At 55.1% G+C, this 24,185-nt stretch overlaps 1 protein-coding gene across 9 annotated transcripts in view; it reads left to right on the top strand.

The window, feature by feature from the left end:
* Nucleotides 1-17,712, top strand: part of LOC104638406 (H(+)/Cl(-) exchange transporter 5) — a 33,834-nt gene extending 16,122 nt beyond the window's left edge. For 4 of the 9 annotated variants that reach the window (XM_075763777.1, XM_075763781.1, XM_075763782.1 and 1 more), the window contains 11 exons: nt 4,500-4,651; nt 6,789-6,888; nt 8,361-8,545; nt 8,892-9,014; nt 9,500-9,706; nt 10,141-10,221; nt 11,089-11,631; nt 12,809-12,995; nt 14,366-14,764; nt 15,571-15,787; nt 16,428-17,630. In XM_075763777.1, the coding sequence (XP_075619892.1) occupies nt 4,500-4,651; nt 6,789-6,888; nt 8,361-8,545; nt 8,892-9,014; nt 9,500-9,706; nt 10,141-10,221; nt 11,089-11,631; nt 12,809-12,995; nt 14,366-14,764; nt 15,571-15,787; nt 16,428-16,518 (2,285 nt within the window). In that variant the 3' untranslated portion in view covers nt 16,519-17,630. Of the gene's footprint in view, nt 1-4,499; nt 4,652-6,788; nt 6,889-8,360; nt 8,546-8,891; nt 9,015-9,499; nt 9,707-10,140; nt 10,222-11,088; nt 11,632-12,808; nt 12,996-14,365; nt 14,765-15,570; nt 15,788-16,427 lie in introns of all 9 variants that reach the window. The other 5 variants (XM_075763778.1, XM_075763780.1, XM_075763785.1 and 2 more) reach the window with 3 other exon arrangements.
* The last annotated feature ends 6,473 nt before the right edge of the window (nt 17,713-24,185 follow it).

The raw sequence follows: 24,185 nt of genomic DNA, 5'->3' as shown, positions 1-24,185 counted from the left end.
TTGCTCTCTCTAGGCATTAAATACTGATTTAGAGATCCGTACATGAGGAACTGGGGACACCCGTACAATCATTTTGATTGTGTTTTGGCAAGGCACTACCGAGCTCCTTTTCTTCCTTTATTCCTATCTGGTTATCCTGGGATCCTTGATTTGCAACCAGCCAAGGCAGGAAATATGATCTTGATAAATATTTATGGCTGTCAGCCATTTTATAGTTTGGTATTACTCCTGGAAAAAATATAAGGATATTTTCTCATTATCTTCTGTCAGATGGACAGCTTATCCGCTCGCAGGGCTGCGAAGCTGCCGCGTGTGGAGACCGTGGGGCTCTGCTTTTGCAGTATAAACCCTGCTGGGTTAGGGGCGGCACGCTGGCCCGGAGGGACGGCGTCCGGAGAGCAGGACAGGACCAGTCTCCAAGCGGCACCGGGCTGGTCCCGAGCACGCGAGTCACGACAGACCGTCCCTTCGGCACTCAGCCTCGCCGCGAGATCCCCGTGCAGCTGCCGGTCATGGTGGGGATGGGGTCGTGCGGGCCGGTACCTGTGCCACCATCGGTGCTGTGCGCCGGGGCATCGCTGGGGTGCGGCGACCTGCAGCCCCTCCTGCCTTGTGGGGCAGAGCTCTGTGCTGACGGGATCCCTTGGGGTCCCTCGGGGTCCCGGGCAGAGCTCTGTGCTGAGGGGGTCCCTCGGGGTCCCTCAGGGTCTGGGGCAGAGCTCTGTGCTGACGGGGTCCCTCAGGGTCCTGGGCAGAGCTCTGTGCTGAGGGGGTCCCTCGGGGTCCCTCAGGGTCTGGGGCAGAGCTCTGTGCTGACAGGGTCCCTTGGAGTCCCTTGGGGTCCCTCGGGGTCCCGGGCAGAGCTCTGTGCTGACGGGGTCCCTTGGAGTCCCTTGGGGTCCCTCGGGGTCCCGGGCAGAGCTCTGTGCTGACGGGGTCCCTCGGGGTCTGGGGCAGAGCTCTGTGCTGGGAGAGCGTTCCCAGGACAGCTGACAGTTGCCGGTCTGGGCCGTTATTCCGGAAGAGTGAGCAAGGAATGACCCTGATCTCATCTTCTTGCAGAAGATACTTCTCGAAGTAGTCTGTTAGCTAGGTTAAACAATGCTTTATTCTTTTTTTTTTTTTAGGACAACTGTATCTTTTTATCTGTAGGAAAGGTTGCGGTAGGTGTGCCACAATAAAACTGAACGGGCAGTGAAAGCCTGCCGTCTGCAGCACAGAGACAGGGCTTGTTGTGGCACCCCTAGAAGAGTTGGTCGTTCCTGTAGAAACAAAAGCGAACTCTTCTGGCTGGGCTGCTTGGCTTTGAGAGGCGAGTGTGCGGGAGACAGCCGTTCTTCTCCCCTTTCTCAAGGTAGACCCAGTGTTGGCTTCTGCATCGCTGGGCTTGGCAGAAACCCGTCACCCGCCCTTGGCAAAGCCTCAGACCCCCCACCAGCACCACCTCCTTACTCGTGTCTGAAGCCGCTCTGAAAGCGATGTGGCCGTGGCGGTTCCCTTGGCTGGAGGACTGAGCTAAACCGAATGCCGGGCTGGATGCCGGCGTTCCATAATGCTGGTAACGCCGTCAGTAACCACCCCTCCGCCCCCAAAGTGAGATTTCAACGTTCCCAGAAAACGCAGCCACTATCTAAGTGAGGATGTTAAAAATCCACTGGCACGTGCTGGGGGACCCTGGCAATGGGAATCGCACCCAGGTGAGCTAGCTGGTGAGCGTGGTGAGGATGGCTGGTGTCCCACGGAGTGGCCCAGGTGGGCGTTGGGATGTTGTGCGGTCCGGGAGGTCGTGGTGCGCTCACAGCCCGGGGCCGTCATCGAGCCGACGCGCTGGACTGAACCCTGGATTACCTCCCCCGTTGAGTTGTTCTGCTCCAGACACGGTCTCCACCTCCTGGCCTCTGCCGTGAAGATCTGCGGCTCTGAACCGTAGGTGTGACTTGTTTGAGCTGTGGTTGACTGGGACGATGCCTTGTCTTGTCCCCTGTGTCAGATAACTGCTTCGGAGGGGCTTCGTTGCCTTCGGAGCTGTGGGGCAGCGCTCGCCCGGACGCCTCTAGGCAGGTAAGCAGGCTTGCAGGAGGAGTTGCAGGTATCTCGGCGTGGTACGTGCCGAACCTGGTTGTCCATTGTTACGGAGATGATTTATTCGGGGAGGTTTTGGGCCGTCAGATTTGTAGAACAGCGCTTGGGATTTCCAGTGGGGATATTTGAACGGAGAGGTCTCCGAAAGCGTCGGTGTCAGTTTGTGTATTCCCGAGCCGTTGGCTGCAAAACTGTGGTTGAAAGCAAAGCAGTTCCTGACGGCTCTGGGCAGAGGTGCCCCGGGTTCTTTACCGCGCAGGGGGGCTCACAGCCTGTGCGCTCCCCGCTTGGGGGATCTCTGGAGAGCTTCGGTTAATCTGGTTTTGTCCCAGATGAAGCGAGGAGCCTTTTTTAAGTGGGTTGTTTTGTGGTAGTTGTCAGTTGTGCGACGTGACTCATCTTGTTTTCCTGCGGCTTTTTCTCTGTGAAGAGGCTGCTGTGCCAATCTGGGAAATGGGCTTGGGAAGACACCACGGGTCTTTTTTCCCCTCTCTTGCTTTTAGATGATGGGATAGAGAGCAATTGTTTGAATTCCTTACTTCTCCCCATTCGAAGACATCTTTGCCCTGGTAGTATCTCCACCTGAATGCGCTAAATGAAATATTAAACCTTATCCTTCTGTATGGGAGTTTTAATATTCCTCTTCCCCACCACCTTTCAGTTTTGGCTGGATTTTGGTTTTTGCATCCTTTTTTTCTTTTTTTTTTCTTCTTTTTTTACTTCCGGATGGCTGTAAGCGCTTAGTGTCTTACGGAACCACGACCAGATTTACTCTCCTTCCCAGGTCTGACCAGCCAGCCTCCCCGCTCGTCTCTCCGTGTGTGTATGCCCCTGGAAGCTTTTTGTAGCAGCGCGTTGCTGGAGAAGAACACGCGTGGTGTGTGTTCTGCTAGCATGGATGACTGGGGGTGCCTGAGCTCGGGCTGGCTCTGCGGAGCATACGGGCTGTGCTGTGGATTGCCAAGTGAATGATTTGTGATTATTTAAGGTGTTGGGGTTCCCAGCTCAGGTGAGAAACGGGCTGCTGAGGACTTCAGTCTCTTACTGCTTTCCCGTAGATTTTCTGCGCTCCGCTTCCCTTTGGTTTGCTGCTGCCTGCTGAGGTGGCTCAACGTGGATGTTAGCTGGCTGGCAGCACCTTACTCTTCTCCTTTTTCCGACCAGCAATGTATGCTGTGCAAGGCTGTTTTAAAAAGTCCTCAGAGCTGGGATGCCAGGGGGTTCATCTGTGCAGCTCCCTGCTGCTTTCCAGCTTGTCGCACAGCTCCGTCCCCTGCCTCCGAAAGCAGAGCGCGGCGACCGCATCTCGCCGGGCCATAGACAGCCTCGGGGAGCGAGAGTAGCGTGAAGGGCTCCTCAAGGGAGTTTCAAAACTATTATTCAGCGTGTGAAGTAGCGTCACGTCTTCTGAGGACGCTTTCGCACAGTGGGTAATGGGCTGCAGGGCACCTTTCACCTCCGCTGAACATCGGCAGAGTGTTTCTTGGGGTAACCCGGGCAGATTTTGCCCTTTCAGCATTCGGTGGCTTAGAAAGAAAAATATATGGAGTGATTCCTGAAGGACTAGGGGGATTGGACTAGATGATCTTTAAAGGTCCCTTCTAACCCAAATTGTTCAATGGTTCTACGATGAATGGATTTGTTTTCTGGGAGGGGATGGTGGAACTGGGGGGGATGGCACTTGGGAGGCTTTCCTTGGGAGCGTGGATGTTGTCTTCAGGTGGACCTGGCCAACCCTCGTCACTCTGCAGGTCAGTGGTTCTCTGTAGGCCCTTGCCTTACCCACAGCCTTGTTCCGTGTTCCCCCTGTGAAGAGACTGTCTTGTGACCAAAATGTTGGGGACATACACCCACACTAAGCCTCATTTTCCATGGGCTGGAGCGGGGTAAACAGAAAGTCGAGTGCTTGGCTGAGTTTGTCTCAACTGAAGGGAGGCCGCGAGCCCCAATTCGGTAACTTCCCGAGCCCCCTTTGGTACCACTTTCTGCTCTTGAGGCCCCTCCAGCGATGGGGGGGTCAGGTGCTTTGCTTCCCCCGTCTCCCTGCTCCCATCCGTAGCCCGTCCTGCTTTCGTCTAGAGCCACCCGGGACTCCCGTCAGCTCTGCTGGGGGTCTCGAATATTCGCCTGCTCCTCTCCCCTCTGCTTTCCTCAAATGGCAGAGTATCATCACGGCAAGTCCTGGATTGCGGGAAGAGTTAATGTCTAGGTGCTAGCGTTGGTTTACTTTGGTTCCTTGAACCATCGTTTACAGGAACAACCCCATCTCTACGTGAACTGCTGGGGAAGGACCTACCCACTGAAATCTGTGGTTCTCCCCCAAGTTAGTGTTTCAGTAATTTTATTCTAATTTTTTTTTTTCCTAAAAAGAGGGAAAACTAAGAAATGCTCAATTCCCCCCCCCTCCCCCTCCCCAGGATTTTCCTCGTATAATGGAGGAGGGATGAACGGCACAAGCACAATGATGGATTTCCTGGAGGAACCTCTTCCTGGTGTGGGGACCTACGAAGATTTTAACACTATAGATTGGGTGCGAGAGAAGTCCAGGGACCGGGACAGACACAGAGAGGTAAAATTTCTTACTACTCGCTGGCACTGAAGCAGAATCATGAACTTGCTAGAGCTGATCTTAGTTCTGATTGCTGGACGAGGGAGTCACTGGAGATACCCCCGGGGTGGGAGTGGAGAGCCTCTCCGCAGGATCTTTCATTCGAGGAGGAGGAACGCTACGTTGAACTTGTTGCAGTTTATCAATTGCTGCTTCTCTGCTGAAGGCTTTTATTTATTTAAAAAGCTTCAGTGGATTTCTGATAGGCATCTCGAGTGCCTTAGCGGCACACTTCCTTATGCCGTGTTAAACTCGCTCGACTCTGAAGCGCAGCGAAACCTCACGGGAGATGCCTGTGTTATTTGGAGGAATTACGTTGCTATCGCATGGCTAACGTGGAAGAATATAAGCACCCACGATCCTGTTTATCGGTAAAGAAACGGGACGTTTTCTGCTCGTGCAATTGCACTTCTGAACAATGCTCTTCCTATTGGAATGTTTTTGTGCTGCATGTTTGAGAAAATTAAGTGCAATTCTTTCAGAATTCGTTCCCAGGACTTGACTACTCTCTGCAATTAAAGGAATCGGGTTAGAAAGCAAGGGATGCTTTAAATAAAGCACCAATGTCCCCAGCATGCTCCCGATTGACGAGCAACCCTTGCCGGCAGAACTCTTGCAGGGTGATGGCTGAACTCAACGTGTCTGTTTACTTGCCAAAATATTCTTTAATTTATTTTTTTTTCCCCTGAGCCTCACAAAACAACTTGTCTCTTAATAACAGCGCACAAACTGAACGCAGTCCCTGCTCAGTGTGTGCGATACAGCGTAATGCCCAAACTCGAGCAAGTACAGACCAAGCAAGGGGGCTCCATGCCCCCGCTACCTCCTGCCCAAAAACCCGTTCCCATCTGTGGGTTAAGAGTACAGACCCAAGAGACTTCTCCCACGTATGCCCCACGCACACACGCGTGTACAAAGACGACGCCCGTGAGCGTGGAGCAGGATGATCTGTTTCCCCTCTCGGAAGGATGCTCGTCTGAAAAGATGGCCTCTGTCTTTATCCAGAGAAGCTGAAATCAGGTCAAGGCAGAAGTTACTGCTGGCCAGAGAGGTGCAGGGCTGGTCCAGTGACCAGAGAGACAGAGGGAAGAGTTTTGCTGCCCACCCCAACCCCTGCCTGGATCAGTGCAGCATCTGAAAGACAAAAATCCAGGGAAAAAACCCAAACGATGATCATTCACGCTGAAAGGAGTCTTACTTTATTCCTCATTTAGCGAGTATTAGTTGTTTTCATCAGCGTGCCTTTGTATCTGGGAATAATAGTGCTGTACTGGAACGTTTCCCTTGGGAGAGGCAGCCGGGCGCTGGGCACACAGTCGCAGTTCTGTCACCCTTTTGTCCGCCTGTCAGGAGCAGTGAGACTGACGGGCTTCAGCCGCCCCTGCCCACGCAGGCAGACCTGGGCCAGACGCTGTGCCAGGGCCTCTCGGACGGGTCCCAGTCCCACTTCAGTGCCACCAGCACGGCTCGGTTCCCAGCCAGCACCCTCCCTCTGGACCAGTATTAATCCTGCGGCCTCGCTCGCGTCCCTCTGCGCAGCGCTTGGCAGAGCCGCCTCTGGTCTGGGGTACGGATGCCGAGGCTGGCGACTCGGAAATGCTGGTGACGGCTTCTCTTTGCTCTCACGGGTCGTGGGTATCGATATCGATAAAGTGCCGGGGGCAAAGTGCTTGAACGGATTCTTCAGTGTTGGGATTTGCTTGTGGCATCAGGATGTTGGCAGCTCGCTCTTACTGACGAGTAGCAGCTTTGAAAGATTAAGGGATGAATTTTGTCTTGTGTTTATGCAGAAGACACCTAGGAGGAAAGCGTTACTGGAATGTTTTATTTTCTGCTGGAAAAAACGGAAGTATCCTCGATCCGTTCTTGTACATCTAACCAGAGCTGCATTTACCGTACCAGCTGCAAGAGCAGCCGCTGCCTCGTACTTTTTCTCTCGCCCCTGGAAGCAGAGTATGTCATGATAGCTGCCATTCTGAGTGTTAGGGGCTAATCTTCCACTGACAGTGTCCCCATGGAGGTTTTTAGAGCATTTCCACCAAAGCAGATCACTGTCCTAACAGATTGTTGTTTCTTTTTGGAAAAAACCCTCTTCTAGATCACCAGTAGAAGTAAAGAGTCCACGTGGGCGCTGATACACAGCGTGAGCGATGCCTTTTCTGGCTGGCTGTTGATGCTTCTCATCGGGTTGTTGGCAGGTAAGAGCAAACCGCCGCTTGAGACGGAGTTCTGCGCTGCAGCGTTGGTGTCGATTCCTACCACAAACCCTGTGGAGCGGGAGATTTCGTCCCTGGAGCAAGGGCTGTGCGAGGGGCTGCGCCGATGGCCGTGGCTCTGCCGCCGCTTTGCGATTTACGGAGAGTTATTTTTACGTGCTTTGAGGCAGCGTTTGTGTAAATAGCCAGGTACAAAACTGAGACTGGACGCTGTCCTGGACACTGCTCTGGATCTGCTGCTGGTACAGAGCTCTGAAATAAAGGAATTAAAAATCAAAACAGCAAAACAGAGCTGATCAAAGCGTGGGTCAGGAGAGTGTCACGCTGTACGTCTTTGCTGAACGCTCTTCGTTGGCACTGGAGAAGTTAATCCCAAGGACTGCTGGCAAGGTTTTCTTCTTTCTATTTTTTTTCCTACTATACTTAGATATAAAAAGTGAGAGGCGTTTCTTGGGAAGTCAGGCTTCTTTCAGAGGTGGACTGGCTGAGACCTCTAAATGAGTTCTGTGGCACCGGGTCCAAAGTTTGCTTCTGAAGGAAATCGGTTGGGTACAGATCTTCCCGAGAGAAAGCGGCTAAGAGCGTTCATCACGAGGAATGAAATTAAATCTCCTGTTAATGTTTACGTAGGAAACCTGCTAGCCAGTTTTTCATTAACTGGAAGATTTGCTGAATGTTTATTGCTGCCTCTGGAGCTTGTGCTAGCACTTGCTCGGACAGATCAGAGGTCTCTGTTCCTGGCCTCTGTGTTGATGTGGCATTTTTGTTGGGACCAGAGCTGACGGCAGCTTTCATCTTTGGGGATTGTAGGAGTTATTCTTAAAAGAAAAATAAGAAATTGCTTGAAGATTCCTCTTTTAAAAGCTGAATTACTTTCTGTACCAGCTCTCTGCTTTGTTTCACTTGGCACAGTTGTAACGTTCCCCTCCTTTTTTTTTTTTTTTTTAGTCCTTAAATTGGGACTGGAAATGTTTTCTCCAAATTCAGAGTTATTCCTGTCACAGACCAAGCGTTGTTAGTGTAACTCCTGGGTTCCAGCTCTTGCTCTGGAGACTGGTGACACATTTTGTCTGCGTCCTCCAGAAATGCAATACGTCCCTCTCTGCCTCCCAGACTTCTTCCTGCGCTATATTTAATAACCGCTCTTTCAGCATAATTGAGAAGACTTAATTTCTAGTGATGTAGGGTGGGGTCAAAAGCGGTTTGCAGTGGTCAACCTGTGAAATATTATTAGGTGTACTCAGTTTCCTGACCTGCTCCTTTCAATATATGTACTTAAATCTTCCCAATTAGCTCTCTACAGAATAAAAATTAATTGTAGGCAAAAATCTCAGTACTGGTCTATTTGTTGGTAGGTGAGTCAAAAATTAATAGGGCAGCCTGTAACCTTCAGGTATTTGAGTGTGCAGAAGGCAATTGTTAAATTTTTATCTTTTCTTTTCTCTTTCAACCAGGTTCCTTAGCGGGTCTGATAGACATTTCTGCCCACTGGATGACAGATTTGAAAGAAGGAGTGTGTTTAGCAGGCTTCTGGTTTAACCACGAGCACTGCTGCTGGAAATCCAACACAACCTTCACGGACAGAGACAAGTGTCCCGAGTGGAAGAGCTGGTCCCAGCTGATCCTCGGCCACGGAGAGGTGACGCGTGCCTACAGCTGGCTTTGCTGCCGCGTGTCCCGCTTCCCCAGCCCGTATCGTCGTCCCTCGCTGCTGATCTGGATGTATATGCCAGACGTACAAGCTCTAGGCGGTTCAGCCGTTGCTATTTTATATCGGGGTCTTTGGAGATGGGATTGGTTCGTATCCCCGGAACCAGCAGATGTAACTCGTCCTTGAAACCTCAGACTTGCTGTAGTTCTCTTTGGTTTTGGCTGATAACCGCGTGTGAGATAACCTGCTCTTTCCGTGTTCTTGCTTCAGTGCACAGGTTTGATGTGATCTCACTTGAAATGATCTAATTTGGGTAACTTTCTCTGCATTCCAGGGGGCTTTTGCGTATATTCTCAACTACTTCATGTACGTTATCTGGGCCTTGTTATTCTCCCTTCTGGCTGTGTTACTTGTGAAGGGGTTTGCTCCCTATGCCTGTGGCTCAGGGATCCCAGAGGTGAGTGAGGACGAAAGCGGGTCGGGTTTTTTTTTAAGGTGGGGTGGGGATCCAGCACCCAAAGATTATAAAAGCCTGCTGTGGAATAATAATTTCTTGCACCTTAGATGGTGGCTTAGTGTATGCTTTTATCCAAACTGTTGCTGAAACGCGTCTAGTACTTCAGTCTCCGTGCAGTCCCTTTAAAAACTGAACTGTTTTGGCGTTTACTGCAGGAGGCACAAACAGAAGCGCACCGTTGGTGTGAGGCAGGCTACAAAAGCCAGCCTGAGATTTTCCTCAGCAGGGATGGTGGCCCCGAAGGAAGGACTCACATGGCTGTTTCTGCCTTGGCACAGAGGGATATTTTTACCCGCTCTGCGCTACTTTTGATAGCTGGGGGGAACTCTGAGAGCTGCGGGCAGGATTGGGAGTGCCTTGTAAAACAGGAGCTCCGACCAGGGCTTGAATGAAAGCCTGTAGAGCTTTGTGTGCTTGACTTCCAGATCAAAACTATCTTAAGTGGTTTCATCATTAGAGGCTACCTGGGCAAGTGGACACTGATCATCAAAACCATCACCTTGGTGCTGGCGGTGTCCTCCGGGCTGAGCCTGGGCAAGGAGGGGCCCCTGGTGCACGTCGCCTGCTGCTGTGGGAACATCTTGTGTCACCTCTTCACCAAATACAGGAAGAACGAAGCGAAGCGCAGAGAGGTACGGAGACGCACCGGCGTTGTCAAACCGCCGGGGCGGTGCGGGGGGCTGGCGCTTTGCACCGGCTGTAGCTTGCTCCGACGCGGCGCGCTCTCGGTCTGCCTCGGCGCAGCACCTACTTGGGGCAAAAGCTGTCCCGGTTCGGAAGTGACGCCGCAGCATCTCCCCAGCGTGGGTCGTCGTCTCGTTGGTGATGGGAAAAGTCAGCGTGTTCTGGGAGGGGAAATTACCGCGGTTCTGTTTTACTGGAGCTTTACCCAAGGCGAAAGCGAGGCATGAAATCAGCTGAAACAGAAAGGGAATTGCCAGTGATGGTCAGACCCTGGCTTACTGCGCGCTCACTGGAGAGAAAAATCATACAAATTTAAGTAAAGACAAACAAAAAAGGAGGGAGAGCCTGAAAAATGTCTGACTGTCTTTGGTTTCTGTCCTAGGTTTTATCAGCAGCTGCAGCTGCTGGTGTGTCTGTAGCTTTTGGTGCACCGATCGGAGGAGTGCTCTTTAGCCTGGAAGAGGTAACATCAGCATTTTCTATTAGCTCTTGGCGAGCTGTTTTATTGCAAGATCTGACCCTGCTGCTTTAAAAATACAGTCCAGTCATAACTGCTTGGGTGTGGAAAGGAGACCCTGTTGAATACTGATTGCTGGTGTATTTACAAGGCCAAGCAACCTAAAAGCTTATTGGGGTTTCAGGTAATTCTTCCGAATACTGGAGAATTTATTTTGGATGATGTCTGTCCATAGCTTTGCGATAAACCTGTTGGTTTCCCCTGGTCTGTCCGTGCTCAGCAACACTGACTGCTCACAGCCACGGCCTCTCCCATGTTTTCCACACGTCCACTCTCTCCTGACAGCTCTGTCCCAGGGTACCTGGGAACAAACTTACCTGGCTTATCAAACCCCTTTCCTTCCCAAGGCACTTCTAACCCCTGGTCTTTGGATCCAGACGTGAAATGGATCACCGCTGCTTGCTTCAGGGCTTTGCTCGGAGGAGGAGTGGGCTGGTTTTGCTCAGCTCAGCAATAGTTGTGGTGGCAGCTCTGGCTAGCGCTGTTGTTTGGCACTTCTGGACTTTGCAGAGCACGCAAGGCAAATAATTGTCCGGGTTCAGCTCATAGCTGATTTGTGACAGCTTTTATTAGCCGAGTCAGTCACCTCCACTCCAGGGATCGTAGAGGGCACTTGCTGCGCTGGAAGCGTGCAGGTCATCGCAACCGCGTTGAATGGGAGCGCAACACAGAGCCCGGGGTGCTTGGCTGGAGAGGAGGGTACGCCGCCGGCGTGCGTTGATCTCAGTCCTTGCTTTGACTTCCTGCAGTGGGCAGCGATCAGTGTATGACAGGCGTTAAAGTGACTGAATCCGCTTTGTCTTTCCTTTGCAGGTCAGTTACTACTTTCCTCTCAAGACGCTGTGGCGTTCCTTCTTCGCCGCTCTGGTCGCCGCGTTTACCCTGCGCTCCATCAACCCTTTTGGGAACAGCCGCCTGGTTCTCTTCTACGTGGAGTTTCACATGCCGTGGCATCTTCTGGAGCTCGTGCCCTTCATCCTTTTGGGAATATTTGGTGGGCTCTGGGGAGCTTTGTTCATTCGCAGCAACATTGCCTGGTGCAGGCGCCGCAAGACGACCAAGCTCGGCAAATACCCTGTGCTGGAGGTGTTTGTGGTGACCGCCATCACGGCCGTTCTGGCCTTCCCCAACGAGTACACCAGGATGAGCACCAGCGAGCTGATTTCTGAGCTCTTCAATGACTGCGGGATTTTGGACTCGTCCAAGCTCTGCGAGTATGTGAATGATTTCAACAGCACCAAAGGGGACGACCTGCCGGACCGAGCTGCTGGCCCAGGAGTCTACACAGCCATGTGGAAGCTGGCTTTGGCCCTGATAATGAAAGTCTTCATCACGATCTTCACCTTTGGCATGAAGGTGAGAATTGCCTGTAAAGGAGCTCGCGTTCTTCTCATCCTCTGCAGGAACCCCACGTCTTAAGAGTTTTATTTGCTCGACAAACAGACATGTTTTCCTCCCCAAGCTCTGTTAAGAAGGGGACAAGGTGGTTGCCGGCAGTTATTTGTTCTGTTCCTCACAACTGAGGGCAGCAGAAGGCTTTTAGCCTGAGTGTGGGCGCCAGATGCAGCCACTGTGTCTCAGGGCTTCATGTCCCATTTTTCAGACGCATAACGCTTCTAAATTGTCCTGCCTCAAGCCTTTTTGATAGGTTTGCAATATACATGCAATAGCTAATTGCAAAGCAATCGCTGTCTTTATTCGTAAACGCTTACTTAGCATAGCTGTTCCTTGGGCAGACGGTTCTGGACTTGTTTGGGGGCAGCCTCCCGAGCTGTGGCCGTGCTGCTGGGGTCTGGGGGTCCGCAGGTGGAGGGGAGCATCTCCTCTGCCCCCCGTTCCTCCAGGGCTCCGTCCAGGAAGGTGACCCCACTGCAGAGGTCTGGACATCATTGCTGCCCTGAGGTGGCATCACCGAGCCCGTGGAAAGACGTACAGCGTGTGAGAAGGCTGTATGACAAATGTGTCAAGGAAAGGGGGGAGATTCCCGGACTCCGGAGAACAGGAGCTTTTGGAGTCCGGGGCAGCTGAAGTGCAGAGGGGAAACTTGCTGGCAGCAGCTCTGCTGGGTGTCACTTGTGCTGTGCGTGCTAATTCCAGGCTCCCTCGCTTTCACGGTGGAGCCTGAATTCCTGCCGGGGAAGAAGGGTGATGCCACTGCCGGTACGTGAACTGGCAGAGTGGGAAAATCCCGTGCGTGCAATAACCACGTGCTCGTGCGGCCGGAAAGGTGCGGGGGAGCATTAGCGGTGTGCGGGTGACGCTGCGTTATATTCTCTTGTGAAAAAAGCTTTTGAAAAATCCCGTTCTGTTCCATACTAACCTGGAATGTATGTATGCGGCCGTTTCTCCTGCTCAGAAAGGAGTAAACGTAAACTCTGTGCAGAGGAGCGCGGGGGCGCGGAGGGGCAGGGGTGGCAGAGCAAGGCATCCCTGCCAGTTCTAGCTTCAGCGTCACCTCTAACTCGGTCCGGCTAGAACTTCTGTCTTTGAAACGTCTGGGAAGCGGCGCGTTAACCGATGGGTGTCTTCGCAGGTGCCCTCGGGTCTCTTCATCCCCAGCATGGCGGTGGGCGCGATAGCGGGCAGGTTGCTCGGCGTGGCCGTGGAGCAGCTGGCCTATTACCACCACGACTGGGCCATCTTCAGCGGCTGGTGCAGCCAAGGCGCCGACTGCATCACTCCCGGCCTCTACGCGATGGTGGGGGCTGCAGCCTGTCTAGGTAAGCGAGGTGTCTCCTCAAGTCCCGCCTGCGGTTTGGGTCGTGGTCGGCCGTGCGAAGACACGTGGTGGTGAAATGCCGCTGCTGTCCTCGCAGCTGGCTTCATCTCGAGAAAGGAGGCTTTGTAGTAGAACGTGCAATCACTTCTCATCCCGTTGGCGTTCTTTTGCCGGCCCCAACCTGTCGTTGGACGTGACAGGTTTCAGCGGGCAGCTGGAACAAGCGAGACTGGCCAGGGACGGTAGATTTTCCTGTGGGGTTTTAATTTATTTTACTTCCTGTTCTGGCCTTACATCCTATGATGTAACCCTTCTTTCAAGCACTCTGTTTTTTGGTAACACTCTTCCGCTTGGCTGAATTTGAGAAATTGAGTGCACGTGACTGAACTTCACTTTCACTGTAGTTCCCAATCCTCTCCTCCACGGAATAATACGTTTAGCTCTTAAGGGACAGCTTTACTGTATCAGGAGAAACTCTCATTTCAGGAACAACAAGAGCATGCTACCAAACCCCATCTTTGGCCTTTTTCAAGGGGATGCACCTTCTTTCTTGCATGTAACTGATGAAAAATAAATACGGTTCTGCTTCATTAACTGTTCCATTTACCAGTGGGCAGTACTAAAGCGTGCGTGCCCCTTTAGGAGATGGTTATTGGAGCAAAACTCTTCTAAAGTATTTGGGAGTAGCTTTGGGACTTGAATCTCATAATTAAAATGCACCAAGACAAAATGCTGTTATAAAAGACTGATGTCAGTATTTAAGAAGACTCATCTATTTTCTCTGGAAATGCCTCAACGGTTTTAGCATTGAAAACCTACAAAAGTGTGATGAACAGTAGTCAGAATGTCCGGCTCAAAGCCGGCAAACCCGCAAGGTGAGTTGTGTGACGCCCTTGGGGAATTAATGGCAGAGAGCCGCGGCTGCGGGGACGACCCTTGCCTGTCACGTACGGCTATCGGAGGTCGCGTTTCGTGACTCTGCCCGTGGAGGTGTGTAAAGGCCCCTCTGTGCCGTGGCCGGGCTGGTTTGCAGCTGGCTGAGTAGCACGAGAGGAAGTTCGCCGTCTTGTAAGGTTGCTTCTGAGTTCAGGGAAAAACCCATCAAAACCGTGTAGGAAACCCTCGGAAGCCAGCCCGTGGCACGATGTCCTGGAAGGGACGGATGGTTTTGGCACTGCGTTCTGCGCGTTTGGCGCCCGCTGCGCTGCTGAATGTGACGTAGGGGTGCGAGCGCGCAACCTCGTGCTGATAAAGACCTCCTCTAGCTGCGTTGGCACAGGACAGCTGTAGCAAACCTCAGAACAGCTCTCCTGCCTGGAAACCCCCAAAACTGCCTGTCGTGACGCCTGTCTTCCTGTGCTCTGTTTGCAGGCGGAGTGACCCGAATGACCGTGTCACTAGTGGTCATTATGTTTGAGCTCACTGGTGGGCTGGAATACATCGTTCCTCTGATGGCAGCAGCCATGACCAGCAAGTGGGTGGCCGATGCCATCGGGCGAGAAGGCATTTACGATGCCCACATTCGCCTCAACGGATACCCTTTCTTGGAAGCCAAGGAAGAGTTCTCTCACAAGACGCTTGCGATGGACGTAATGAGGCCAAGGAGGAACGATCCTCCTCTGACTGTCATCACTCAGGACAGCATGACCGTAGAAGACGTCGAGACCATCATCAACGACACCACGTACAGTGGCTATCCCGTGGTGGTGTCGCGGGAGTCCCAAAGGCTGGTCGGATTCGTCCTCAGGAGAGACCTCATCATTTCAATTGGTAAGAGGCAAGATGCTGTGTAGATAAATGATGCCCTCAGAGGCCTTAGATGGCACCAGCCGTACTTTACTCGGCGAGTTTAAACACCCGGCAGTGACGGTGGCTGCGCATTGGGGTCCACGTGGGTTGAGCGCGAGGACAGCACGGCTCGCCCGGTGCAATCGGTGTGGCTCTGCTGGATTCCCAAACCTTAGGGCACGGTTGAGGCTTCTTGCCAGCAAGAACTAAGCTTTCCCAACTTTGTGGGTGACTGGACGTGGAAAGCTATCTTAACTGTTAGTGCCTCGAACCTTATTTTATTTCATTAAGGAAAAAAAGCCCGGTGGGCCCATGTCCTGAATACTGGGTCACTTCTGAGGTGGTGCTGTCAAACCTGCAAATATCCGTGCTGCTGTTAAAGTCTTCCTTCTCTCTTCCCCGCTGAGAGCCAGCCTGGTCACAGTTAGGTTCCTCTTGCTCTCTGGTTTCTTAGAAACCTGCAAGTGCCGTTTCCCAGCGTGAGACCTGAGTGGAAGTCCTGGCATTTACGTGGCCGAGATGCGTGGCAGCCGTGACGTTAGGCAGAGCGTGCGCTGATCTCACCCCTGGGGTGAAACTGGAGGCCTTAGAGGTTATGATGTTGTTATTAGAAGATAGGATGGAAACGTATCGCACCCTCCTTGGGTCATCGGTTGCCTCAAGAAACAGCGCAGGTGAAGGGAAGGACTTTTAAGGCCATCCCAACGTGGGCAGAGAGAGAAGGGTATGCTCTTTGGTTGGGAAATGGAAAGGAGGGATGATATTTAATCAAGTATTTCTTCTTCCAGAAAATGCCCGGAAGAAGCAGGATGGGATTGTGAGCACTTCAATTATTTATTTCACTGACCACTCTCCTCCGCTGCCTCCAAGCTCCCCCTCGATGCTGAAACTCAGGAGCATCCTGGACCTCAGTCCTTTCACAGTCACAGACCAAACTCCCATGGAAATCGTCGTGGATATATTCCGCAAGCTGGGATTGCGCCAGTGCCTGGTTACTCACAACGGGTAAGAACGCTGCAGGCAGAGCCCCGGGCTCCCAGGGTTGCCTGTAGACCTGAGTCAAAACCTGCTCTCCTTGGGGTGAACGAAGGCCTCTGGTGTGGAGAGCGCTGAGCATCAGCTGGAGCGATTGTTGTCTGGAAAAAAGCAATTCTTAAGATAGAAGCCGAGGGATCCGTTCGTGCAGCGGGCACCAGCAGGAATCCTCTCCCTGTGCCCTGCTGCCGTGCGTTTGGACCAGCCGATCCTTTCGGCTCCTGACAGGCAGCTGCCTTGCTCAGCATCGCTCCCCAGAGACGTTCTGCCGATGCCCTAGGTCCTGCCGTGCCTGTCAGCACCTCTGACGGCACGGCTGCTGAGAGCGCTACGGCTTAAACTGCAGCGCTAGGCCGTCAGGCTGATCTGTTCAGAGAAGGTGGGTGTTAAGAAGCATTAATATCTGTCCTTTGGGTATAACCTCCTTACCTTTTTTAGTGTAAAATACCGTAAAATAGAGTTTCTGTCAGGGTTTGTGAGCACCGTACTTCATGTGGAGCGTCAGCACCGTGATCCGAAGAGGCGCTTCAGCCTCTGCAGGGCGTTAGGATTGCGGGAGCGAGGATACCTCTGCGCGGGGTGATGCGCTAAAATGTGTTCTCATTTTCAGGAAGCTGCTGGGGATCATTACCAAAAAGGACGTATTAAAGCACATTGCACAGCTGGCTAACCAGGACCCAGATTCCATACTCTTCAATTAAAGGCAGAGTAGTAGGTATTGTGTGTTCAACACAAAAGAAACTTTACAGACCATCCTGGATATACTTTCCTATTTTTATTGAGACCGTGGAACTGTTTTCAGCGTTTCCTTCCGTGGAGCTGAAGAAGATAATTTTTTTCCTACCAGATAACCAATTGCACTACATAATCTGTGGAACGTAATCTTCTTTTTAGAAGAAAAAAAAAAAAAGACTTTATTTCCGTTGCTTTTGTGAAGTTGCATTGGAAAGATTCCATGAAGGAGTAAAAGCAAAATGCTATAGAATTCGATCTCCTCTTCTTCTTTTATTTGAACTCGTTACTAACGTGGGGAGGAAAAGACAAGGTCTGTACCTTCAGAAATTTTGAAGGAGAAGGATGATTTTGCACACAGCGTTCAGGTGGCGGCAGAAAGATAACGGTTGTAACTCAGGGGTGGTGTATTCCCAATTAGCCACTTGGTAAAAATGAGAACCTTGTAAAGTCAAAATAGGGGAGGGGAAAAATATAATTGGCTAGCTGAGGATGTTTTGCTGGAAGAGGGGGAAAAACCTCCACAAAACTTTAACCCCCCCCCAGAAGACCAGATCTTAAAATTGGGGGCCCAGTTTCTAATTGGGAAGAAGCTTATTTTGATTAACGTTCTGTGAATGTATTTAATTACTCTGACGCCGCCTTGCCAGGAGAACCCCGAGGAGGCGGCAGAAGGAGTTAACACTTGTATTCTCATCGTGATCCCTTTTTTTAGCTACACGCCTAAGGGTTTCTCCTCCTCGATTTCCCTCGAGCGTGCGATGGAATGGCAGAGCTGAGCCCTGGGTTACCGCGCTTCCCAGTGACCTCCGATGCCGCAAGGTTTTGCACAACCGACCTCCTTCCTCAGCAGTGTCTTAGGTGGCCGCGGATGCGTGCGGGACAGCCCCGCGCCCGGGACGTCCGCGTGGGTGCGTGCGCTGCTCCCGGCCCCGCTCCTCAGCCCCGCGCCCGACTCAGGCCCGGACCCCGGCTCTGGGACGGGCAGCACCGCCACTTTACGGACCCGCACCGCTCGGTGCCTCTCCTCTTGCCAACAACTATGCAATAAAGCCCTCGCTGACCGCCGTCGGCCGAGTAACTCCTTCCACATCTGTGCTCCTCGAGTCCCAGATCTTAGCAAATTATTTTCCTGTTAATAAAATTGTGACCGTTTACTGGAATTTGGAAGGTATATGAATGCTTTCGGAGGTCGGCGTTGCTCACCGTGGTCTCAGTCTGTGGCGGACGTCGTTTTGCAGCTGGTGACGGCGGAGCCCCCCCCCCCCCATGTCCGGCTCCACCGGGGCTGCGGAAGGGAGCCGAGCTGTTGAGTCGCGGAGTGAGCGGGGGCTCTGGCTCTGCTCCCCGAGGGACAGAGGGACAACCCTGCGCTGTTGAGCAGGTGTTGGAGGTGGTGAGGGCTCCCCTCGGCCCCCCCCAGCCCGAGGCTTGGTGGCAGGAGGTGACGGTTGTCCCTGGGAGGCTGCCGCTGCCCGTCATCAACCTCTGCTGGGGGGGAGCGGGGGCTCCTGGCTGGGATTGCCTGGGGGTTTGGTCAGTGCTGAACTCAGATCAATTCCTCATCTCTGCTCGGAGCAGAACCCACCACATTTATTTTCCAGAGCCGTCCGACAGCGAGTACCTGCTGCCACGGCTTTAGCCGGGCGGTGAGCTGGCGATGTCTCGAATTCTTGCATAGCTCAAAGCCGAATCAAGCCCAGATGTTACCAATGGATCAGGTACCTTCCGCTTAGAAAATAAATGCCTGCGCTTTGCCTGTGGTGGTTTCGTACAGCAGGAGATGGTTGCTGAGCTGAAACGAAGCCTGCAGCGTGCCCGTAAGTCGCTGTCGTCCTGGAACGCTTCGTGTCCTGCCTTGGCTTCCCTTAGACCCGCGAGAGCCCGTGGGAAGGCTGTGGGGACCCGGTGCGGAGGTGATGGCCAGGGTGCTAAGGGAAACCCGCCGGCAGGCCGGAGCATCGGTCCTCACCGTGCCAAACCAAACCAGGTAACAGGGAAACGTCGCAATGGTACGAGACCTTCCCTTGCCTCTTGCGTGAGCGGCACTCTCCGCTCTCGCTTCTCCTTAATGTGGAAACTGCTCGTTTTCCTGCGAACGCGCGACGTTTTAACGCCTGGGGGGCTGGTACGCGTGGGCAAGCTGTGAACGGGAGCTTGGGGCGTGAATTGTAGCTGCTCGCTCTGTAAGTGAAAACCTGCCGACCCCGTTAACCAACGTAAATGGCGTCCACATAGGGAAAACACATTTCAGCTCCAGACCTGTTTCTGAGCCGTAATTCTCTGTGTAGGGGAACTGGCAGCAAAATTACGCCGTCTTCGTTATTGCTTTAGCTACGGCGGTGACGCCCCGTGCCCAGAACGTGAGGCGCGAGGGGATTACACGGGTACAGATGTGTGTGTATGTACATACACACGTCGGGTGGGTTACAGAGGCTCCTGGCTGTTCGCTGTCTGCTTTTATTGAATTCCTGTAGTTCCTACAAAAATAAGTTCAACGCTCTCATCAAAAATTCTGCGCAAGGAGGAGACCCTACTCAGGTTTTTAACGCGAGCGTTGGCCCAGACCAGCGGGGTTCCTTCCCCGGGGCGGTTCCAGTTGCCGCAAAGGGTTTTGTCCAGTCCGGGTCCTGCTTTTCCATTGCCTTACCTTCGGAGCAACTCCAGGAGGAGCCCTGGGCTTTCCCTGGAGCAAACCCTGGTTCTGCGAGTCAGAGCTGGAGAGGATCCGCACGCTTGGTGACTAACACCAAGCCCGTGATCTCCTTAGCGGAGCAAGGAGCGCTGCTTCCAGCCCAGGGCTGAACAGGCAGAGAGGAGGTTGATGCTCCTGGAAACGCCTTTTCCATCCGTTGCTGGGTCCCCCTCGCTGCCGGGGAGATGCCGTGCGCGAGGCGGTGGCGTAGGGCACTGTCCCCCGGTCTCCGAATGCGCTATCGGGGACCCTCCCGGGGAGCGATTCGGGTGCCCGCTCCGCTGTCGGGGTGCGAGCTGGGGCAGCTGACCCTGCCCTTCCCCCAGCCTGGTGCTGGGGTTTCGTCGGGACCCCAAGTTTATCGGGGGGGGTCCGGGCGCTCTGCTCGCCTCCTCTTCCCCCTGTCCGCAGAGGAGCTCCCGTCCTCCGAGCGTGGCCGCGGTGCCGTGCAGCGGGTAAGGGGCCCTGATGCCAGGATCCCAGCTGGGGTACGGGGGGGTCCGTGAGGGGGGGTCCCGCGGGGTCAGGACGTGCTTTAGCGGCTTTGTGGGGACACCCAGGGCCGGGCGAGGGGCCGGGTTCCCAGGCAGACGTAAGTGGAGTTACTTTCTCCTGGTATCGCCAGCTTGTCCCGCTTGGGGGGGAACAAAAGGGGGAAGCGGGGTGTCCTGCGTGCACGAGACCCGTGAGCCTGGATCGAGCTGGCTCAGCAGTTTTTTGTGTGTCCGGCTCCTCTTCCCAAGGGCAGAGCCGGGAGCCGCCGGCGCTGGCAGGGCGGCCTGGGACCGTGCCGGGGAGCGGTGGTGGTGTGGGGTGGCCCAGCCGCTGGCAGCGGCCGAATCCGAGGTCTGAGCGGTAAAAGGCAATCGGCACTGCGAGGGGACAGAAATCGCCTCCAAAGCCTCCGCGGGGCCCCGTGGGGCTGCAGCCGTTTGGGGAGGGCGTTGTGAGCAGCCGGGCACGGGCGGGATGGGTGAAAACGGGCAGCAGCGCTGGGTTCCCTCCGCTCGCGTTGCAGGAGCAGCGATGTTTTCTTTGGGTTTAAAGAGCATCCTCCCTCCTACAGCGACGTGAATCCTTCTTGCTGAAGGCAGGAGATTTGCTGGTTTGGTTTCCTCTTTTTCAGGCTTAGTTAGCGCTGGGGGGGGGGAGCCGTGGCTGGGCGAGGTGTCCCGAGGTGTCCCCGGGGCAGATGTGCGTCCGGGCAGAGCGGTGGGTGCCAGTGGCGTCTGTGCGCCTGTGACAGTGGGGTCACAACCCTGGCCTCCCTTTCTTTGTGCGCTTTATTTACAACGTCCCAAGAAATGATTTCCTGGGGTGTTGACGTGTTTTTCAGCGTGGATTTCCTCCTTCCCGCTGCGAACTTGTTCTGGGCTTGGGACTTGTTTTACTTTCAAGTTCTTGTTTGGAAGGGAACCAGAGACTTGGATGTAGCGATGAACTGGTTAATAACAACAGAAGGGGGGGAAAGAGATTGCAGCCCCAGAATTTATTTTGAGACAAAGGCAGCGGGGTTAGGTCTGTAAACGCCCTTGGCTGGCTGGCGCGTTCGTCTGCGCTGGATTGAAAGCAGAGCTTCGCGGCGGCAAAGATAAGACGGGTCCTTTGGCAGCGACTACAAGGAAGCAGTATGTGTCCGGATCAAATCAGCACGACGAAGCCATGAGAAATAAGGTCAACCTGAAAATGTTATTAGAGCTGCAGTCCCCTGTGTGTCCCCCCTGTCCCTCCCCCAGGTCTTTTTTAAAGCAGGAGGAAAGGGCAGGGGAGGTTTCTGTCACCTGCGGGGCTGGGGGCTGCAGCAGCTTTCAGTTTCGGCTGATTTATTCCCCCGCCTCGTGTGGGTCTGAGCTGGCCGGGGGCCGTGCTGGCAGAGGCCGGGAGAGGCATCCATCCCTGCAGCGTGCCGGCTGCTCCGCGCTGCCGTGGGCACGGGAAAGGCAAAACGCTCTTCCACTGCGGGACCGGTTTTGTAACTGCTGGCACCGAGGTTTCGCAGCCCTCCTCTTCCCCGAAACCATGCATTTCTCCAGGCAGCGCGGGCGGGCAGTGCAAGCAGGCAGCGTGGGCAGGCAGGCAGCGCGGGCAGCTCAGCACCCGCCTGCCCTGCCTTCGCCCCGGCTCTGCCCTCGCAGCTGCAGGAAGAAATCACGGCAGGGCAAAGCCACCCCGCCACGGGCAGCCAGATGAGTAATGCAGCAGGCGGGATTACTTCTTCTGTATGCTACGGGGTGCCAAATGCTCCGTGCGTGTTTATATACGCGCACGCACAGGCGTGTTGGTGTCAAATCCACGACAGCGAGCGTCTGTGGCACCAGAACCCAGGCGGGTGGTCTGGGAGCCGTGCTGGTGGCGTGGTGGAGAGAAGCGCTCTGCACGGCCCCGGTGCCGCAGGCTCCTGCAGCCTGCCCTTCCCTCCGGGTCCTGGAGCCTTTACAAAGACCGATGTCCACAGGCATCTTGTACAAGTGGGGAAACTGAGGCACGGACCTTCACGACCAGGTCTTCTGGTGAAGGAATTGAGCAGTGCCTGCCCGCGCTCTCGCTGCCGCCCAGCTCCATCTGCTTTCTCCATCGCCGGCAGCTGTAGAAGGGGAAGGTGGTGAGGGCTAGCAGGTTACGGTTGTGACTTCAGCCTCCCTGATTAAAGACCCCCTCCCATCCTCTTCACAACTCCGGGCCGTTCTGTAGGTATTCCTGAAAAAAAACCATCCCTTTTCATAATGTTGTGTCAACGAGCTCTCGGCTCGGAGAAGGGCACGAGCCGGGGGGTTCTTCCCGTCACCCCCTGAAACAAAGCCCCTCACTTTCTGAGAGGTGGCACGCGTGGGCCGTGGGTTGAGCGTGTCCAGTCTTCTGCATTAACGGTGACTGCGAAAAGCCAGGACCCGCCTCTGCACAAGCAAGCAGCGGGGCAGCCTGGCCGGGTGCTGGAAACGTCCGTGTGACCGTGGGGTGAAGCCCCGTGGCTGCGGGGTGGGGGTGCTGGAGCGGGAGCTTCTCCCCTGCCTGCCCCCATGGGCGCGATACGGCTTCGGCTCCGGCGGTGCTTGCTGCCGCTTGCTGTTAAATTTCAAACTAGTTTGGGAAACTGAGAACTGTCTTCCAGTATGGCGCGTGTTAACGTGCATCCAGTTCCCAGGGCTGTTTTGCTTTCCTCAGCCTCGTTTTTTTGCGTTGAGCCTCCTGGAGGTTCACGCCGGGGCTGGGAAGGGTGAGGTTGCTCTGAGAGGGGAGATGTCATGGGGGGAGAGATGAAGGCAGGACGCGGTGACTTCCCCCCCCTGACCCCGGCTCCTGGGGCTGTGCGGGGCCGGGGGAGCCCCTCGCCGGGGCTGGGACCGTGAGAGCACCCTCCCAGGCCAGGGCCAGCCTCACCCTGCCCTCCCAACTCCTTCCCCCCATCCCTCCGGCCCCTGGCTGCCCAGTGCTGCCCGGCTTTCGCCAGACGTGCTGAGGCTGCCGTTTGGCCTGATGCTCGTGGAGTTCATCTTCTCCAAAAACATCCGCCCACAACGCTTCTCTCCCTTCCAGGAAAGCGGAGCAGCCCATCGCCCCGCTGGCGCCCGGCCCGGCTCTCCCAGCTCACGCGAGGAGCTGCCGTTACCTGCGAACGTCAACCTCCTCCCCGCTCCGCCAGCCTGGGGGGGGGCTGCTTTAAACTCGACTTCAAAGAAAAACTTTGAACCGCCTCCTTCATCCCCTGCAGCCCCAGGTTGTCCACTGCCACGCTGAGCTCCCCCCCAGCTCCTGCCACCGGCAGCCCAGGGGCCGGGGGTGCGGGAGCCGGGATGGGCTCGGCACGCAGCGAGGATTTTAAGAGCCCGATTCCTGTTGTTGGCCACCAAGGTGGGTGAGAAAGCAGGAGGAGGAACGAGAGGTGGAAGAAAAAGAGACCGTTTCAAAGGTGGTTTTTGGAAGGGAGGGGTTGGGGGCCTTCGCCAAGCGATATCCCGGGGGACCCAGCTGCGCCGCGCGCTCTCGAGTTTTGTTTGTGTTGGGCAAGAGCCCCAAGGCGCCGGTCGGGGCCAAGCGCGCTGCAGGGCCAAGGCTCGGTTCGGCTCCCTGCGTGGGGCTGGGGGGGAGCAGGACCCGCAGCCCTGCCTGGAGCGGGGAGCAGCCGTGCTACCCCGGGACCGTGCTCTCGGTGCTCCTCTGCCTGGGAGGCTCGGACGAGCTGGGAAAACCCCCCGTGCGCTTGGGGCCGGTCCAGGCGCTCGTGGGTGGGCTGAGGGGACCACGCCGTGTCCCTGGGGGGTTTTCCGTGTCGGCCTCGCTGGAGCAGGAGCTGCAGGAGGTGGAGGCTGGTGAGCGGCGATGGCCAACGTCTGGGGGTGCGGGGGGGGTGCGGGAGCCGCCTGGCACCTGCTCCCAGCCCCAGCCAGGGATGCAGAGAGGGGGCCCAGGCCCGGAAAGCTGTGGGATGGGTAGCGGGAGCAAGGAGCAGCCCCTGCCTGGCCACGGCGCGATGGGGAACGAGCCCGTCTCGGCACCCCTGGGTTTGGCTGTGCCTTGGGCTGGGCTGGGCTTGGCGACCCCAAAGTGGGGAGAGGAGGAGCGGCACTGGGCTCCCCGGAGCGAGATGCAGCCCCCAGGAGCTGCTGGCAGCAGGGGAGGAAGAGGAGGGGGCCGGGCTCAGGGCCCAGGAGGGGTTCTGCAGGGCTGGTGGTTCAGCTGCCCCCAGCCCCGAGGGCTGACGGTGCTGAGCTGGGCAGCGCGTCCCCGGGGCAGAGGCGGCGGAGCCCTTCCAGTCGCTACAGGTGCGAGCTGAGGCAGGGCCTGGTTATCGCCCGCAGCCTTCTCTGGGCTCTGCCTGCAGCTCTGGGCCAGAGCGCCTGCGACCCGCACCAGCCCCTTCCCCCGGGGTCACCTCGGCACCCGGCGGCTCCGGCACCGCACCCGGGCTGCTCCGCCATCGCCGTCCCAGCACAGCAGGACTGT

Source organism: Balearica regulorum, chromosome 11 (assembly GCF_011004875.1).
Source record: "Balearica regulorum gibbericeps isolate bBalReg1 chromosome 11, bBalReg1.pri, whole genome shotgun sequence".
Lineage (NCBI taxonomy): Eukaryota > Metazoa > Chordata > Aves > Gruiformes > Gruidae > Balearica > Balearica regulorum.
Note: the sequence above shows the minus strand (reverse complement) of the source record. Positions and strands in the feature narration are given on the sequence as shown.